This window comes from Papio anubis, unplaced genomic scaffold (genome assembly GCF_008728515.1).
Source record: "Papio anubis isolate 15944 unplaced genomic scaffold, Panubis1.0 scaffold195, whole genome shotgun sequence".
Classification (NCBI taxonomy): Eukaryota; Metazoa; Chordata; class Mammalia; order Primates; family Cercopithecidae; genus Papio; species Papio anubis.
This window is the reverse complement of record NW_022161966.1, coordinates 18,847-37,974: the sequence shown is the minus strand read 5'-3', so window position 1 is coordinate 37,974 and position 19,128 is coordinate 18,847. Positions and strand designations below refer to the sequence as shown.

Sequence of the window (19,128 nt, the reverse complement as noted above, 5' to 3'; positions counted from 1 at the left end):
TATAAGGGCATGTGAGAGAAAGCTAGACTAGTTCCCTCAGAATAATTTCTTAAGTAAAAGCAAAGCCACAGCTTTGTTAGGAAACAACAGCTTTGTAAAAAATAAATGGAGTAAATGGCAGCGAATTTATAAAAGAATATAGATAAAACTAAGAATTAATAAAGATATAATATGCATAAGACAACCTTTATATTGTGGTGTAAAATGGTAAGTAAAATAAAGGAAATAAAACTTTATGTAACTCTTTATTGTAACAAATAGTTTCTGTTGTTCTAATTTCTCTTTCCATAGCTGCTGTGGATACTTTATGCTAAAACTTTCCATATTTAACTTTCTGGGGTTTAATTACCAATAATTAAAAATTTTCTGCTTCATAAACAAAGATAAGGAGTTTTGGGGTTAAAAAATGAGACATTAATCTCAGTCTCTGTGAAAGTGCCTACCAATCAATCGGCAGCTTTGTTATCCTAAAGATGCCAAACAGTTGTTAATTAAGTACTTGATGAATTCTTAACTTTGCACAGTTAAGTCTTGATCTCAGGGTGGGTAATGGCCAAGGAAGTTGTTCAACTTAATATTACTTTTAAAGTGCTTTTCCCTTGTTCCCTTCTGGGTTAGTGGCCTCATTATTTAGTAAACTGCCTCACATAGAAACCTGGGTGATATGGTTTGACTGTCTTCCTACCCAAGTCTCATCTTGAATTCCCATGTGTTGTGGGATGGCCTGGTGGGAGGTAATTGAATCATGGGGGCTGGTCTCTCCTGTGCTGTTCTTGTGGTAGTGAATAAGTCTCATGAGATCTGATGGTTTTATAAGGGGGAGTTTCCCCAAACAAGCTCTCTCTTTGCCAGCTGCCATCCATGTAAGATGTGACTTGCTCCTCCTTGTCTTCCACCATGATTGTGAGGCCTCCCCAGCCATGTTGAACTGTAAGTTCATGAAACCTCTTTCTTTTGTAAATTGCCCACTCTCAGGTATGTCTTGATCAGCAGTGTAAAAACAAACTAATACAGTAAATTGCTACCAGTAGAGTGGAGTGCTGTGGAAAAGACACGTGAAAATGAGGAATCAACTTTGGAACTGGGTAACAGGCCGAGGTTGGAACAGTTTGGAGGTCTCAGAAGATGATGGGAAAATGTGGGCTGCGGTGGTCTCAGGTAGAGATGAGGAACTTCTTGAGAATTAGAGTGAAGGTGACTCTTGTTACATTTTAGCAAGGAGACTAGTGGCATTTTGCCCCTGCCCCAGAGATTTGTGGAACTTTGAACTTGAGAAAGATGATTTAAGGTATCTGGTGGAAGAAATTTCTAAGCAGCTAAACATTCAAGAGGTGACATGGGTGCTGTTAAAGCCAATCAGTTTTAAAACAGAAACAGAGCATAAAAGTTTGGAAAATTTGCAGCCTGACAATGTGATAGAAAAGAAAATCCCATTTTCTGAGGAGAAATTCAAGCCGGCTGCATAAATTTGCATAAGTAATGAGGAGCTGAATGTTAATCACCAACACAATGGGGAAAATGTCTCCAGGACACGTCAGAGATCTTTGTAGCAGCCCCTCTCATTGCATACCAGAGGTTTATGGGGGGAAAAAGTGGTTTCATGGGTCAAGTCCAGGGTCCCTCTGCTGTGTGCAGTCTAGGGACCTGGTGCCCAGTGTTCCAGCTGCTCCAGTTGTGACTCAAAGGGGCCAAAGTACAGCTCGGTCTGTTGCTTCAGAGGGTGGAAGTCCCAAACCTTGGCAGCTTACATGTGGTGCTGAGCCACAGACGCCAAGAATTGAGGTTTGGGAACCTCCACACAGATTTCAGAGATGTATAGAAACACCTGGATGCCCAGGCAGAAGTTTGCTAGGGCAGTGCAGGGCAGTGCAGAAGGGAAATGTGGGGTGGGGGCCCCAATGCAGAGTCCCTACTGGGGCACCACCAAGTGGAGCTATGAGAAGAAGGCCACTGTCCTCCAGACCTCAGAATGGTAGATCCACTGACAGCTTGCACCATGGGCCTGGAAAAGTCACAGACACTCAACACCAGCCTGTGAAAGCAGTCAGGAGGGGGTCTATAACCCTGCAAAGCTAACAGGGTGGAGCTGCTCAAGGACCACTGGAGCCCACCTCTTTTTTTTTTTTTTTTTGGAGATGGAGTCTCACTCTGTCACAGGGCTGGAATGTAGTGGCGTGATCTTGGCTCACTGCAACCCCTGCCTCCTAGGTTCAAGCAATTCTCCTGCCTCAGCCTCCCAAGCAGCTGGGACTACAGGCACGTGCGACCATGACCAGTTAATTTTCGTATTTTTAGTAGAGATGGGGTTTCACCATCTGGCCAGAATGGTCTTGATCTCCTGACCTTGTGATCTGCCTGCCTTGGCCTCCCAAAGTGTTGGGATTACAGGCAAGAGCCACTGTGCCCGACCCGGGAGCCCACCTCTTGTATCATGTGTGACCTGGATATGAGACACGGTGTCAAAGGAGATCATTTTGGAGCTTTAAAATTTGACTATCCCACTGGATTTCAGACTTGCATGGGGCTTGTAGCCCCTCTGTTTTGGCCAATTTCTCCCATTTGGAATGGCTGTATTTACCCAAAGCCTGTACACCCATTGTTTCTAGGAAGTAACTAACTTGCTTTTGATTTTACAGGCTCATAGGTGAAAAAGACTTGCCTTGTCTCAGATGAGACTCTGGACTGTGGACTTTTGAGTTAATGCTGAAATGAGTTAAGACTTTGGGGGACTGTTGGGAAGGCATGATTGGTTTTGAAATGCGAAGATGAGATTTGGGAGGGTCCAGGGGCAGAATGAAATGATTTGGTTTTGTCCCCACCCAAATTTTATCTTGAATTCCCACATGTTGTGGGAGAGATGCAATGGGAGGTAACTGAATCATGGGGGCAGGTCTCTTCTGTGCTGTTCTTGTGATAGTGAGTAAGTCTCACAAGATCTGATGGTTTTATAAGGGGGAGTTTCCCTGCACAAGCTCTTCCTTTGCCTGCTGCCATCCATGTAAGATATGACTTGCTCCTCCTTGTCTTCCACCATGATTGTGAGGCCTCCCCAGCCATGTGGAACTGTAAGTCCATTAAACCTCTTTTTCTTGTAAATTGCCCAGTCTCGGGTATGTCTTTATCAGCAGTGTGAAAACGGAATAATACACTGGGCAACCACTGTCTTGGTTGTCTCATCTATAAAAATCCCCACTTGTGTGGATTCTAACTGAAAATTTGCCTTCTCCTCTTCCTTTCTACCCTAACCTCAGGCTCTAAACTTTTTTTTCTTTTGTTTTTTTGAGACAGAGACTCATTGTCGCCCAGGGCTGGAGTGTAGTGGTGCAATCTTGGCTTACAGCAACCTCCTCCTCCTGGGTTCAAGTGATTCTCCCACCTCAGCCTCCTGAGTAGCTGAGACTACAGGTACATGCCACCATGCCTTGCTAAGTTTTGCAATTCTTTTGTAGAGATGGGGTTTCACCGTGTTGGCCATGGCTGGTCTTGAATTCCTAACCTCAAGTGATCTGCCTGCCTTGGCCTCACAAAGTGCTGGGATTACAGGCATGAGCCACTATGCCCAGCCAACTTTTTTTCCTTTTCTTAACCTACAGTCTGTCTGCCAGATACTAATATTCTCATCACTGTGCCTTCCAATCCCCTTAACTCATTTTAGACTGTGCTACTACCAGTGATTGTTCTGAAACTTGTTAAAAAACAAAAGTTTTATCCTGGTGATAAGGGCAACATCACCAAAGTATAAATTCCTTAGAACAGCAAATAAGGCCTTTCTAATCCTGCACAGAAGAGAATAGGAAAATTAATTCCTTTACTTCGATAATGATAATATACACACATTGTGAGATTTTATGTCATTATGTCATATTAATAGACTTACCAAATCAGTTCTAAAAAAGCTTGTTTCTTCCTTTGGGAATTTTATTCAGATTTATTTACTCTGTCTCCCCCTTCCCATAGCAAAATAGAGGCTATCAAATGTTTCATATCTAAGAACGGAGGGCAGTCCGCTGGGCTGGAGTGCTCCTTGCTTATGGCCTCAGCACCTGGGCCAACAGGCACAAGCCATGTTTAGGGTCCCAGGGCAATAATGACAGTCCCTTTCACCCTCAAACCTTTATTCCTGGTTTGGAAATAAATTATGTATCATCCTAGGCAAAAGTTAGTTTAAAAGAGATTCGTAGTTTTCTACTAAATATCCTTCATAAGAATTAAATTGAAACCGTTTATTTTATAGCTAAATATGAAAACTGTCCTCTTAAGCACTGTTTTAAAATAATGCATAGAAAGATGTAAATAGAAAAATATCTAGATTTAATAGGTATTTTTATCATTGTTATCTGTTAGAAACCATTTCTTAAAACTAAGTTATTTCATACCGTGAACTCACCAAAGTCAGAGAACATTAAGTGCCTAAATTTCCTGCTCTCTCACAAACACCAGAAGACGAGGTGGAAAGACCAGAGGAAAATGAGTTTAGAGAACCCAAGTCTAAGCACAAAAGGTATTTTCCTTAGAAACTGTGTAATTTAATTAATGCTACTAGTACTGCTTAGTGGCAAATTCTTCATTCAAAAGGCCATTTTCAGATTGATTTGAACTTATTAAACTATTTTAAAAACTTTTTATATATGAAAATATCAATACAGCTATTTAAAAGAAAATGTGTTCCAGGTCGAGTGTGGTGGCTCATGCCTGTAATCCCACCACTTTGGGAGGCTAGGGCAGGCGTATCACCTGAGGTCAGGAGTTCTAGACCAGCCTGGCCAACATGGTGAAACCCCGTCTCTACTAAAAACTACAAAAATTAGCCAGGCATGGTGGAAGGCACCTCCAATCTCAGCTACTTGGGAGGCTGAGGCAGGAGAATCACTTGAACCCGGGAGGTGGAGGTTGCAGTGAGCCAAGAATGCACCATTGCACTCTGTCTCAAAAAAAAAAAAAAAAAAAAAAAAGGAAAGAAAAGAAAATGTGTTCTACATCCCAAAACTCAGATATTTAAATCAATTTCTGGAACACAATATTTTTAATGGTGTGTTTCTAAAACATTTTAATTAGAATTCATATTAATTTACTTCTTGCATGTTTGTTTGGCTGGCAGAAGTGAATGATGGTTAAGAATTAATTCAGGTAACAAGGAAAGGATGACATCAAGAAAGCCTTAGAGATGGGTTTGATTTAGATAGGTGGAGGTGGTAAGCAAAGGTGGAAAACTGCCAGTAAGTTTGGGAAACAGTGATTAGCTTAGTTTTGCTAAACACAGAGTGTACATAGAAAAATTATACATTTTGCTACTCCAAAAACATGTTGTTTTTGTGTCATCTAATTTCACGGAGCAATAGTTAAGTCTTTATTTCCAGTGATATGTTCTTTCCCAGAGTGAATGACAGTATTGATATATTAATAGAAGTTTAAAATACAGAAATGAAATCTATTTAAACCTTATAGAAAATATAGTGTGAGTAGTTCCAATTTTTTAAATAGTGAGCAGAAGTAATAGGATTTTAAAACGAACTTTTACTTACACAATAGAAAATTGCCCAATCTTTCTGGTAAGAAAAAAAGTTATTACTTGGTAAGACAATCAGAAAATTTGGGCAAGAAATATGATAAGATAGATAAAATGATCAATGATATGATGTGCTTTTGATAAATCATTTTCATAATTTTACAAATATGGAAGTATAAATATTAATTAAAATATTTAAAAATTTTAAAAGGTCATAATCATTATCAAATATAAAGTCAATGGAATCTGCATTTTGGTAACTTTTGCATCTTGCTTAGTTTTTGCATCTTGCTTATTTACTCTCTCTCCCCCTTCCCACAGCAAAATAGAGGCTATCAAATGTTTTCATACCTAAGAATGGAGGGCAGCCCCCTGGGCTGGAGTGCTATTTGCTTAAATTTCTTCAATTCAGAGGAATAAGTACACCGTTGGCAGCAAAGTTAGCAAAATGCAGTCTACTCAACACACTTGGAAACTGGCAAACTGCCTGCACTGCCCTGGGCTCTGACTGCTACATACCAAAGGTGCACTTGGTGGAACGCCTGCTGACCAGGTTGCTGGAGCTACTTTTGGCTGCCAGTTGGCTCCACCAGTCAACTTTTTCTCTCCAGCATTCCACTGAAGATCTCCCCTAAAATCAACCAGGCAAAACAAGCAAACAAACAAAACAACACAAGTCAGAAAAAATGGCGTGTGGCTCCTTAGATTATTTTACTCGGGTTTAAAAGCAGTTTGTTTGAGTCAAATGTTATAGTAATAAGAACAGCAATGAAAACTTACAGAGGAATCTTGCCATGCTGTATCTAAGAAAGCTTAAAAGCATTTGAAAAAATATCATTTAGAGTTTGGACCTCAGTAAGTACAGGAATTTCCTATCCTCTATAAAGAAAAGTATGTCAGAAAATCCAACTGAATTCATTTGTTATTAAAAATGCAAATAAATATATCATATATACTGTACACTTCTATTTTGTTGAATTTAAGATGCATTGATGATGGCACTTTCTGGATCTTAGAATGTTTCATACAACTGTATCATGACTGCAACCTGCCTTACAGTGATCGTAAGACACCATCCACTGAAAAATATGTCTCAATTTCAATGACAAAATATACATAAAAAAATATATTGCTTACCATTTTTACTATCCTTCCTTACAATTAATACTTCATGAAAGACTTTTTAAAATTCATGTTAGCTAGAACTATGGTAATGAATCTAGAATTTAATGCTATTAAAATATTCAAGCCACAATTCCCAAATATTTCTAGATATAACTTAGTGACAATCTCAGAGATTGAAATAGATTATTCCTTTTCATTGCAAAGCAACAGTTTGGAGCTTCCAGTAAAATAACAACAAAAATCTGTGATGAAATAAAAAAATCAATTGTGAAATTATCTAGCATGAGAATGAATAATTACTCCAATGAGTAAAATGGTTGATAGTCTCAAATGAATACAAATACACTGTCAAAAGGAAATCACATAATTTCCAAACACTTACTTTTTTGATGTGGTACCAGAAATTCCAAGATCTATAAATGGATAAAAGAAAAAAGAATGTAAATCCCTATATTCAGCTTATATGATAGGACATTTAAAAGATCAAAGAATCAGAAGTCTATAAAAACGTCCTTATTTTGCCTAGGAATGACTGCATTCAGTTATATAGAAAACAAACTATATTAGGAAATATTTTCATAAATTAAAGATTTTCTTTTATTTCATGTTAGACTTAAGGATCCATTTTAATGTCAACTGGTGTCCAGAAAAGAGCAAATATACCAGGTTTGATGTTGCTATTTTAGAAAGGCTGCTATCTGGGGACTTGGTTAGTAAATTGTTCTCTATACTGGGATAAAAGTTTCCCTAAATGATAAAGGTGGATCGCTGTGCCTACACTATTTGTACAAATGATATTGCTTATGCTGAATATCCACTTTTGTTCTGCAAGTCTGAAATTTTGGTACATGCCAGGCAGAAGGTGCCTACATGATCACTGCCCAATAAAGACTCTGGGTGTGGAGTCTCTAAAGGTCTTCTTTAGGCATTAACACCTCACACATGCTGCTGCATTTTTGTTCCTGGGTGACGAGTATGTTCTTCTCCTCAAGGGAGAGACAGAGCATAAGGAAGTCTGCATGTGGATTCTTCTAGACTCTGTTTGTCTTTTCCCCTTATCATCAGCCGTGTATCCTTCCTCTGCTTCCGTAATAAATCTCAGCTGTGAGTACAACGATGTGCTGAGTCCCACGTGTCCTTCTAGTGGCTCTGTGAATTCCTTGACATAGTCGGCTTAATCAGTCTGCTCTAATGTCAATTCATTTATTACTTCAGAAAATATTTATTGAGCATCTACATATGCCAGGCACCGTTTTAGGTACTTGGAACATGTTAGTAAAGAAAACAGTCGGAGAGTCCTATCCTGGAGAAACTTGTGTTCTGATGGTGTCAGACAGATGACAAAACAATAAAAAAGTAAATGATATAGGCTGCTAGAAGGCGATATGGAAAGCTTACGGAAAAAATGAAAAGGAAGGGCAGAGTAAGTGGGGTTGAAGGGGTAAGATAAGCATGGGGCTAGAGAATATTACACAGGGAACTTGGGGAAGGATTCATAGAGGTGAGACTTGGGCAAAGCTGAGCAGAGATCTGGGTGAGAGTTTTCTAGGCAGAGGGAACAGCCAGGACAATAGCCCTAATCAGATGAATAATCAATGTATTAGAGGATGAAGTTAATATTTATTTCTTACCAAATCTTGGCATTACAAAAGAGAATAAGGTATATTTTAACTGAACACCAAATATAAAAATGATTACCCATAATTTTAGTTATTTTTTTCTTTTTTAAAAGACAAAATTCATTTTAAAATTTATTTTTCAATTAGACTATAAAACTAAATCTCTATGTATTAAATGATTAAAAAGCTAAACCAAGTATTTATGCCTGTTCATGTGAAAAAGCAAAAGAAAGCAGAAGTGTATCTTACACATGTATATATGAATCCCTTGTCAAATTTTGTGGCAGACAGGAATGAGCACCTCAGGGCCTGGGCCTCTGTTGCAAGCTAGGTCTCCTGGGAGGAAGGCTCTGGGATGGAGATTAGCATGCAGGAAATTTATTTTGAAAGGGAAGAGAGGAAACTGTGATTGGGCAAGACTGCAATGCAGTCTTAATAGAAGCCTCAGCTAACACTGAAAAATGTTTTATAAAAACATTTTTATTGAGATATAATTCACATACCATAAAATTCACCCCTTTAAAGTGCATAATTCAATGGTTTTAGTTTATTCACAGTGTTAATATAGAACTTTTTTTGTCACAACAAAAAGAAACCCTGTACCGATTAGCAGTCACTCCTCTTCCTCTCCACTTCCCTCAGCCCCTTGAAGGCCCAGTCTACTTCCTGTCTCTATGCATTTGTCTATTCTGGACATTTCATATAAATGGAATCGTATATGAAAATACATAGTCTTTTGTGTCGGACTTCTTTCACTTGGCTTGTTTTCACAGTAAATCCAGTTGTAGCATGTATTAATACTTCATTTCTTTTTATTGCCAAATAATATTTCATCATGTAGATATATCACGTTTTGCTTGTCCATTCATCAAGTGATGAACATTAGGGTTGTCTACTTTTTGGCTATTATGAATAACGATACTATAATCATTCATGTACAAATTTTTGTGTGCATGCACATTTTCATTTCCACTCCATACACCTAGGAGTGGAAATGCTGAGTCATACGATAATCTATGTTTAACATTTTGAGTAACTATCAGACTTCTTTCTATAGCAGCTAAACCATGTCACATTTTTACCAGCAATGTCTGTGGGTTTCAAGTTTTCCATTTCCTCATCAATACTGGTTATATGTCTTTTTAATTATCTCCATCCTAATGGGTATAAAGTGATATCTTATTTGGTTTTGATTTGCATTTCACTGATGAATAATGTGCATATTGGTCATTTGTACATATTCTTTGGAGAATACAGGTGCTTGGGTCAAAAGGTCTATTCAAAAAATATGTTTGCCATTTAAAAAACTGCATTGTTTGTTTTTTCATTATTGAATTGTAAAAGTTCTTTATTCTGAGTACAAGTCTCTTTTCTGATAAATAATTTGCAAATGTTTTCTCCCATTCTACGGTTTGTCCTTTCACTTTCTTACTGGTATTGTCTACAGCACAAAAGTATTTTGATATATTCCTATTTATCTATTTTTTCTTTTGTTTCTTGTACTTTTGGTGTCATATCTAAGAACCAAACATAACCTAATCTAAGGTCATAAGGATTTACTCCTATGTTTTCTTCTAAATGTTGTATAGATTTAGCTCTTACATTTGGTTGTATGACCTATTGTGAATTAATTTTTTTGGTATAAGGGTAAAATTTCATTCTTTTTCATGAAGTTATTTAGTCTTTTCCCAATATTTTTCTCCTGAAAAGAATGTCTTTTCCCTCACTGAATGGTCTTGGTATCCTTGTCAAAAATCATTTGACTATATATGTGGGTTTATTTCTGGGATCTTTATTCTATACCTTTGGTCTCTAAGTCTATCCTTATACCAGTACCATTTGTCCTGATTATTGTAGCTTTGTAGAAGTTTTGAAATTGGAAACACAATTGATTCAAATTTTTTCTTTTTCAAGATTGTTTGGCCATCACTCTAGCAGGTTAGCTTCTTTCAGCTGGGATCATTCTCAAAGGTGGTTGACAGCTGAGGGCTGTGTGTTGGTGGCACTCTCAGCAGCTGGAGGTATGAGTCCTTTATTTCTGAAAGGGGATACAGTATAGTATGCAGAAAAAACAATCACTTAGTGAGATGAAATTTTAGTGTAGGAGGAAATAGTCAAATAACCTCTCCCTGGGTGTTATAAAAGTATTTTCATGGTTGCTAAAACCACAGGGAAGGAAAACAAAATGTATGTCCACAGGGAAATTCACAGGTAAAGAAGTCTCTATCAGTGATCTGCTAAACTTTTGATACTGCCTTGAATATTACATATCTACAGCGGTAAACCCATTCACATGAATACAAAATTCAGAATTAGGAGCAAAGGTCGATCTTTATAATAGCTGCCCTCCTCCCTAGGACTCTCTCCTTCACCGACTCAGCTCCAGTCACTCAACTCCTGGATGTCCCTTGAATCTGCCAGGCAATCTTCTGCCTCAAAGCCTTTGCACTGACTATTTCATTTTCCTGCAGATGTCCTTCTTTAGATCATCTTTAGTTTACCCCTTTACCTTCAAAATCTTTGCTCAAATTTTACCTTCTTATTGAGGCTTGCTTTAACTCCTACCCTGCAGCACTCCCAGCTCTCCTTTGTCTGTTCCGTTTTTCTCCATGGAACTTATGATCTAACATGCTATACAATTTATTTATTTTAAAGTTTGTGTCTGCCCTTCCCAAGTGCCATAAGTACAGACATTTTTATCTGTTTTGCTTACTGGTTTATCTCTAGAGCCTGGAATAATGCTTGGTACTCAATAAATATTTGTTGAACAAATGACTGAAACTCAGTTGGATACTCAATTTATAAAGATACTGTGCTTCATGTAAGTTCTCTATGTTCTTATTTCCAAATGAAATGGAAAGTTAAGTGCTTATTACACATAATACACTTGGTTTCATACTTGTATATGCTCCCTAATTATACCTTTAATACTTTAGATTACAATGACATGGGTATTGCTCATGAGCCAATGGTATAGGAACTGTTTGCCTTCCAAGGACCTGCACTGGGTAAAGCACTAAGTATTTCTATTCCCTCCCTGCTATACTCACCCGTAAGAGACTCCAGAAACAAAACATATGAGATGAGAGAGAGAGAGAGAGAGACAAAAAACAATTCACATATGCTTCAGTTAAAAAAAAAAAAAAAACTAGATTACTCACTGCCTACTAAGCTGGCAAGAGAAGAATCAAGATCACTTCCAAGTGCTTTGCTGGCTGCCATCGCAGGACTGGGTGGTACCATTGAGACAGGTGCAGGCTGCCCAGCTGGTGCCATGGTTGGCATCAAAAGATCACCTAGACCATCAAACACTGGAAATCAAATGGACTAGGTTCAGAATAATTAAAAACAAAAAAAGCTCATATGCAAAATTAAAGCAAAACTGTCTTTCGATAAACTATGGAAACAAGTGAATACACAATCTTATAAAAGAAGGCATGTAATTCACACTTTCCATGACTGTAACACCAAGAAGAACATGTCGACATATGTCTACTCATAAAGTATGAAAATACTAATGAACATGAACAAGGATGGAAAAAAATCTGTATAATGTATAGGAATGAACACAGACTTTGCAGCCAGAACTGGGCTTCAATTCAGCTGCATGCCTCACTGGCTATATGACTTTAAGAAAATTACTCTCTGAGCTTTTTAGTTTTCTCATCTGTAAATGGGGAGAGTATGACCAATACATGGCTTTGTTATAAATATTAAATTAGGTGATATATGTCATGTGTTTATTATAATGCTTGCTTTATATGGGCACTCAATATTGCCATTGTTGCTCTTATTCAAGAAAACAGCAAAAAGACTTCTAATGTGCTTTATGGCGAAGTCTAAATAATTTACTCTGAAAACCTAAAATGTTTACTTTAAAAATAATTCTTAAATGAGAAAATAATGCATCTCTTAGTTTCCTACGAAATTAGGAAACAAAACATCTGATATAACAGTCAGCATCTAGTAATAGGCATCTGAAAAAGTTGATCACATTTTAGAAGTAATAATTTTGATTTTTTTCTCTCTAATTAGAGCAATCATTTCTGGTTGTAACTCTAAGGGCATAAGTAAATTAAATACTATTTTAAATATCAGGGATCAAATGCATCATTGATGGCTCCTGATCACCAAATAAGTTACTAATTGTTCAGTTCCTAGAATACAGAAAGTCCATTCAAAATGCAGACACATAGCATTTGCATAAGACATTGCTAATATGTTATCTATGTCAAAAACTTTGTAGTTATAAAATTTTATCAAAAAACTATGCATATCTACCACAACAACTACTATACAATAATTTTAAAGTGAAAAAGGACAGCATTCAACTAGGCACTGGCAATAGAAGCAACCAAATTGTCAGGCAGAGGATTTATTTGGGGTGTTTCTGAAACACATTTAATTGCCGAAAACTCACCAATTGAAAATTTGTAGTAAGGACCCAGCATGGGAAGAGTAGAATGGAAGAGAATACAAACAAAATGACAGCAGTGATGAAAGGTTAAAGGCAGGCAAAGAATACTATTTGTGTCTCAACTTCATAAAACTGAGGGCCATGCAGGCTTCAGAGGATGTAAGCAACAGCAGTGGGAGTGTTCACATATTCAAACACTGTACAAAGATTTAGTACAAAGTATTTGTTTTTCTTTAACCAGCTCTAAACCATGTGCATGTAAGCTCAGGCAAATAGATAGTGTGCAGATTAAGTTAGATTTCTGCTAAAAATAAACAGAAACAGAGAAAGGATTGCAGGTTATTCTTATGGATACCAATATGTACTGTAAATTTTAATTTAAGTTACTGAATGAGAGATTTATTAATGTTTTATAAACCAAATTATCACTCAATATTTGCTTGTTGTAAATTTCCTGATAGCATACTAACCTTAGGTAGTTTTTTTTTATTATTATTATTATTACCAGGACACATGAAAATAATGTTTGAAAGTCACTGCCTCACCTGATGGATCAAAGGAGCTGCTGCTGGAAGTTGAAGGCGTTGTCCCAAAAGCTGCCTCAAAATTGGGCTGTAGCAGGTTATTCTGAGCTGGAGTCACTGGAGATGGGGAAGGGGCCATGAAAGAACCCCCAAATCCTGAAAAAAATGTTCCAAAAAAACATAAGCAGAAATAACATAAAGGTGGGTAAAGGCCATAAAAACAGAATTTAAAAAGTTACAGAAAAGTGAAAAGGAATTGATTGCATGTTGATTAGCAGTGAGTGAAACAGAGTAGCTCTAAAAAGTTGTTCAAGCATAATATTTTGATATCTGATATGCATTAATGAGAGATTTAATTTAATTAGAAATAAGATAGCACACAAGTATACCCTTATTAAGAGGAAACTATAGCAAGTAAATCTATTATTACAATGGAGTATATAAAACAAAGAAGGTATCACTAGGGCTAAAATTCAGATACTGAAATTTTATGTTTCTTCAAATCATAATATCTGGTTTCAGAAAATGTTTACTGCAAATTATAATAAAATGCAAATACAAATCATAAAAATACACATCAAATCTTTAACATCTATCATACATGTTCTAGCCCCCCTGCTGTTACCACCAGTGCAGATCCCTACAACACTGCTCTCTGGATTCATGAACAGTCATAGAGTGGGATGCAATCCTGTCTCTAGTCTAGATCTCCTCCAATCTAGTCTCCACAGTGCAGCCAGAGTGATCTTTCCAAGTGGAAAATGTTGACAAAGTTACTTCTCCAAAATCTTCTATCAGCTTCCCACAATTTTTCAATTCATATAATTTGAATTCCTTTGGATAGTGATCAGGTCCTTCTGTCTCTACCCACTGGCCCCTGCAGCAAGGCAGGCTGCAGCTGTGATCCGCCACTAGCAGTGTCAGATGCCTGCTCTGGGAGGAATTCCTTGCCCTCACACTGCTACCCACTACCAGCTGCACCCCACCCACATCCCCATATACATGCCGAGTATTCTCAGCACTTGGTACATGGCCCCATGCTACTCTCATTACATGTATTTATCCCCACTGCCCTGACTCCAACCCCAAGATGGCTTTATGAGGCCAGGAACTGTGTCTTCTTTTCATGTTTTTTCCACTAATATTCTGCATAGTGCCTAAAACACTGAATTAATGCTTATTAAATGAAGGACACTTTTGAATATAAAAGGTGAGGACAAATCAAAGACTACTGTAAAGTATTGCAACCTCAGATTAACTATTTATCCTTTGATGGTTAGAAGCAAAACATTTCTCTCAATCAACAAACAGAAACAGAAGCAGAGATCACTCTGTATTGCTGCTGAACAAAAATATACAACCTGTGAAGGAAGTGATTTCTTAACAAGACACAGGATGATGTTCTATTATAAAAGAATTTATTACTACCAGAAGTCATTCCTTTTTACAGCTTAAGTATATATTCCTTTCAAATCCAGTCATTGTCTCTTCTTCACAAACTGCTTGCAAAAACAATGTTTCAGAAAACATTCTTAAGTTTACATTTCATAGAATCAATATATAATTTTGAAAATGATTTCCACTAAAATTCTCTACTATTTTCTAAAGAAGGTGGCAATGCTGTTCAAGTTATATTATTCCTAGAAATTGACAGTGATGTGGGTTTAGGCTTTCCTCATATGTGTATGAAAAAATTTTAATTTGGAAAAAAAGTTACTTATTAGATGATCTTTACAGTTCATGATGGCTACTTTAAGTGATTTTAGTATTTGAATGGCATAAGTATCATGTAACTTTCTTTACTGGAGAAGACATTCTCTAAATCAGTAAGAGCTTAGCCCAGCAAAGGTAGGTTAAAAGTAATTATTTTTGTGAATGTGACCATTTTGATTTTAGGAAGATTGGTAGCTGTATTAATGTTGATTTTTAAGAAACATTATCCTGCACCTCAAGTTGGAGTGTGTCTAGTTAATTAAATTATATTGTGATTCTCTTTCTATAGGTGAATGTAGAGACAATCTGACTCTTGACTTCTTAAAACTTGGCCACGGAAAGGACAATTTATTTTAGAATCACAGCAGATTAGTGTTGGAAAGGGCCTCAGGATCATCTGATTCAGTCCTGTCATCTCATGGCTAGAAGAAATGACTCAAAGAGAAATTAACACACTGGTAAGATTCAGCAAAAAGAGGAAAAAGAGTGCATTTACCTAGGACACTCTGCTTAGTGCTATTTCCACTTTATGCTAAGATCACATCTATAGGTGAACCAATAAAGCTGTTCACTGAAAAAAACATAGTGCCTTCTCTAAGAAAATTAAAGGTAAAGCCAACATTGGCCTGGGGTTCACCAAGTGCCAGGCACTGTTCTAGGTTTCCTTTTTTAGGGTGAACCATATGAACGACACGAATGACTGATATTTGACTGTTTTGATCCTAGAAAACCAGCAGTTTTAAACGGTTCAATCTAAAACACACATTAGCTTATCTACTCTTTATAACAACCCCATGAAGTTCAAAGATGAGAAAGCTGAGGTCAGAGATGTTAAATAATTTGTATGAAGGCAAACGGTGGATCCAGGATTCCACACAGGAATTCTCCAGAGTCTGGACTCTTTGCCACTGTACCACACAGCCTCTTTCCCACATCCAGAAAAAATGCTGTAGTGGTAACCTTCCTATACATTTATAAAATTTTCGAGATCTGGCAGGATGACTTTTTCCCATTATACTTGGTTCTTATGAAGTAAGTGTCCTCACAAGCCTAGAATAATTAAACAGCTATTAGGTGATATAAAATGACCAATTGATTATGTCAAAAAATTGCTATAATGAAGAACTAAACAGGAACATTACAGACATTAATGAAGAGTTTGAGGAATTCCTCCTGGTAACTAACTGAAAAGTTTTAAGGCCCTGGAATAGAGTTAATAGGAAAATCTAAACAACTAATCTTTCTATGTGGTTCTAATTTATATTAAGAAAGATGTTTACACGGGTACAGTGGCTAATGCCAGTAATCCCAGCACTTGGGGAGAGGTTGTGGCAGAGGATCATTTAAGGCCAGGAGTTTGAGACCAGCCTGGTCAATATAGCAGACCTCATTTTATACATATATATATATATATCTATATATATAAAAGCCAGGGGGCATGATGGCACATGCCTGTAGTCCCAGCTGCTCAGGAGGCTGAAGTGGGAGGATTGCTTCAGCTCATCAGTTCTAAAGGCTGCAGTGAGCTATGTTCACACCAGTGCCCTCCAATTTATGCAACAGAGGGTGACCTTGTTGCTTAAAAAAATAAAAATAAAAACAAAAAGGTGCTCTATGGAATGGAATTGGAAACAGGGTAAGGCTTTTGTGTGTCCTGTAGTCATATTTGAACTGTCCTACATTATAACTGAAGAGCCAACTGTTTTCAGGTACTCAAGCATCTGTTGACACACTGCTTTTTAATCACAAATGATTAGTCTTATGAATGTATTGTTCTAAAAGGGAGTAGCCTAGACACTTAATGAAGTTCTATTGATTCAGATATAACAAATCTGACTGGCATAGTCTACATGGTCTATATAACACATCATATCGTTTCAGTTGTAAGAGTACAATTTTTTTTTTTTTTGAGATGTCTGTCTCGGTCTGTCACCAGGCTGGAGTGCAATAGCACCATCTCGACTCACCGCAATCTCCACCTCCTGGGTTCAAGGCATTCTCCTGCCTCAGCCTCCCAAGTAGCTGGGATTACAGGTGCATGCCACCACACCCAGGTAGTTTTTGTATTTTTAGTAGTGACGGAGTTTCACCATGTTGGCCAGCACAGTCTCAATCTCCTGACCTCGTGATCCACCTGCCTCGGCCTCCCAAAGTGCTAGGATTATAGGTGTGAGCCACTGTGCCTGGCCGCAAGAGTACAATTTTAATACTATTGCTACAGACACTCCCACACAGGATGATAGAATTGATCCTCTGTAGACCTTTACCCTTTAGAGGAAATTTTTACTTTTTAATTCCACACTGGGCATGTTTGTATTTTAAATTCAGTTCAAGGACTTCTGTGACTCATTTTAAGCAATTAATGTGGTTAAGAGAACAAATGCAAAACTACAAAGAGCCTCATAGGCTGGACCATATAGTCCCCTGTCTTTGCAACTAAAGATAGGATGTGAAATACTCTTATACTAGTACAGATTTATGGTGCAGTCACCCTAAAATTGTGTCTATTATGGAAAAACATGGTTGTCCTGCTTGATGCCAACCTCAGATATTAGGCATATTCCTCAACACACCTAACTTCCTTAACAGTCCATTTTTACCTTTGTCATCCAGTAATCTGCCTCTAGCTTTCAAACATATATATTTTCAATTGGTATATTTTGAGCAGAGTTTGACAGCTTTAAGCTTCACTGTATGAAATACTTACTTTTATTATTTAAAAACTTAACTTTCAAGTTTTTATTCAGATGCTACCTGAGATATGGATAATATCTGTATCCTACCAGTAATCTCAATGGCTTAGAGAGAATTACTCATTGTTGCTATGGATTCTCCTCTCTGCTTCCTCCTCTCCCCATTACTCCCTTTCTTCATCATTTTGAGAATGATTTTTCTAGTCTGGCCTCATTGGAAGTTGTCTCCTCCAGAATTTTTTATCATTTCACTATATTGCATGCACCAAACACCTTAAAATTTTTACTCAAGGGGTAGAAGACGACTAAGGCAATATTTCAAGTGCTGTTTAATTCTGGAATTGCTATTATCTGACAGTTCTCGAACTGAATTTGAATAAAGAAGAATAATAGTTTTTATGACAGATAGGTTCATTTTCAAGAGACTATCCACTTAGTCTTTGTTTTCAAGTTTCAAAATACATACCAATTTTTAATAAAGCCTTCTCCTCAATTTTAAAATGGTTCTTAATTTTTAGTTTAAAATCTCTAAAATCATTTTAACATTTAATTATATCATATATTTACTGCCTTATCTTTATGATTCACATGTAAATACATTCCCTCAAAAAAATGTAATCTTAGCCATGGGGTAAGAGTCCTTAGTCCAGTGACCAAGGTTCCCTTTGAACAGTCTAAACCTCCCATGACAGTGTCTGCATATTATTATTTTTTCATTCTTTCTCAAAACAGTTTTATTACTAACAGACAATCACAGGATTTTAGAGAATCTGTTTCTCTCTTCTTTCTCTCTGATTCTGATCATATTTGTGGGCTTGTTAACCATGACTAGGCTCACTTATTTATTTATTTTAAAAAAAATCCTCTTAGTTTCAATAGACTCTGGACTTAGCTGATTCTTCCCCCAAATAAACACAGACACAACTATAATACAAATGCTAAGCTTCACTGCAAATTACTATACACAGTGCCCCCAAATATTTGTCCTACTTAATATGCATTAAACAAAAAATGTATGAGAATTGTGAAAACTCAGGAACAACCAATTGTCAGCTACGTTACATATATAAATGTGACGGTGGTTTTATATTGTGTTTATTAGCAGAAAGTTTTTCATTTTTCTTTTCTTTTTTTTTTGGCTAGGAAAGCTGCTCCTAGTTCACAGGATAGAATTATATTAATATTCCATGATGTTCTTTAGTGAGAAATTGTCTTCCTTATGCTTTGATACTTGAACAAGTGTGAGAAATCTTTTTCTATAAGAAAACAGGGAAGTATGAAAAATTAGCCCCCCAAATTAAGCCCTACAGAAATTAAAAGTAAGTTAAAATTTCTTACACTAGTTTTTTTTTTTTTTTTTTTTTTTTTTCTTGTAGAGACTAGGGTTTCACCATGTTGGCCAGGCTAGCTCGAACTCCTGACTTCAAGTGATCTGCCCATCTCGGCCTCCCAAAGTGATGGGATTATGATTGTGAGACACTGTGCCAAAGCCCTTATATCAGGATATAAGGTGAAATAATAGTTTACATTG

General features: G+C 37.0%; 1 protein-coding gene across 6 annotated transcripts in view; it reads right to left on the bottom strand.

The window, feature by feature from the left end:
- LOC116272780 (clathrin coat assembly protein AP180-like) overlaps positions 1–19,128 on the bottom strand; it is a 47,802-nt gene that overhangs the window by 15,269 nt on the left and 13,405 nt on the right. For 5 of the 6 annotated variants that reach the window (XM_031661575.1, XM_031661578.1, XM_031661576.1 and 2 more), the window contains 4 exons: positions 13,213–13,347; positions 11,412–11,561; positions 7,014–7,044; positions 6,026–6,137 (listed from right to left, as the gene is read on the bottom strand). In XM_031661575.1, the coding sequence (XP_031517435.1) occupies positions 6,026–6,137; positions 7,014–7,044; positions 11,412–11,561; positions 13,213–13,347 (428 nt within the window). The remainder of the gene's footprint in view (positions 1–6,025; positions 6,138–7,013; positions 7,045–11,411; positions 11,562–13,212; positions 13,348–19,128) is intronic. The other variant, XM_031661574.1, reaches the window with a different exon arrangement.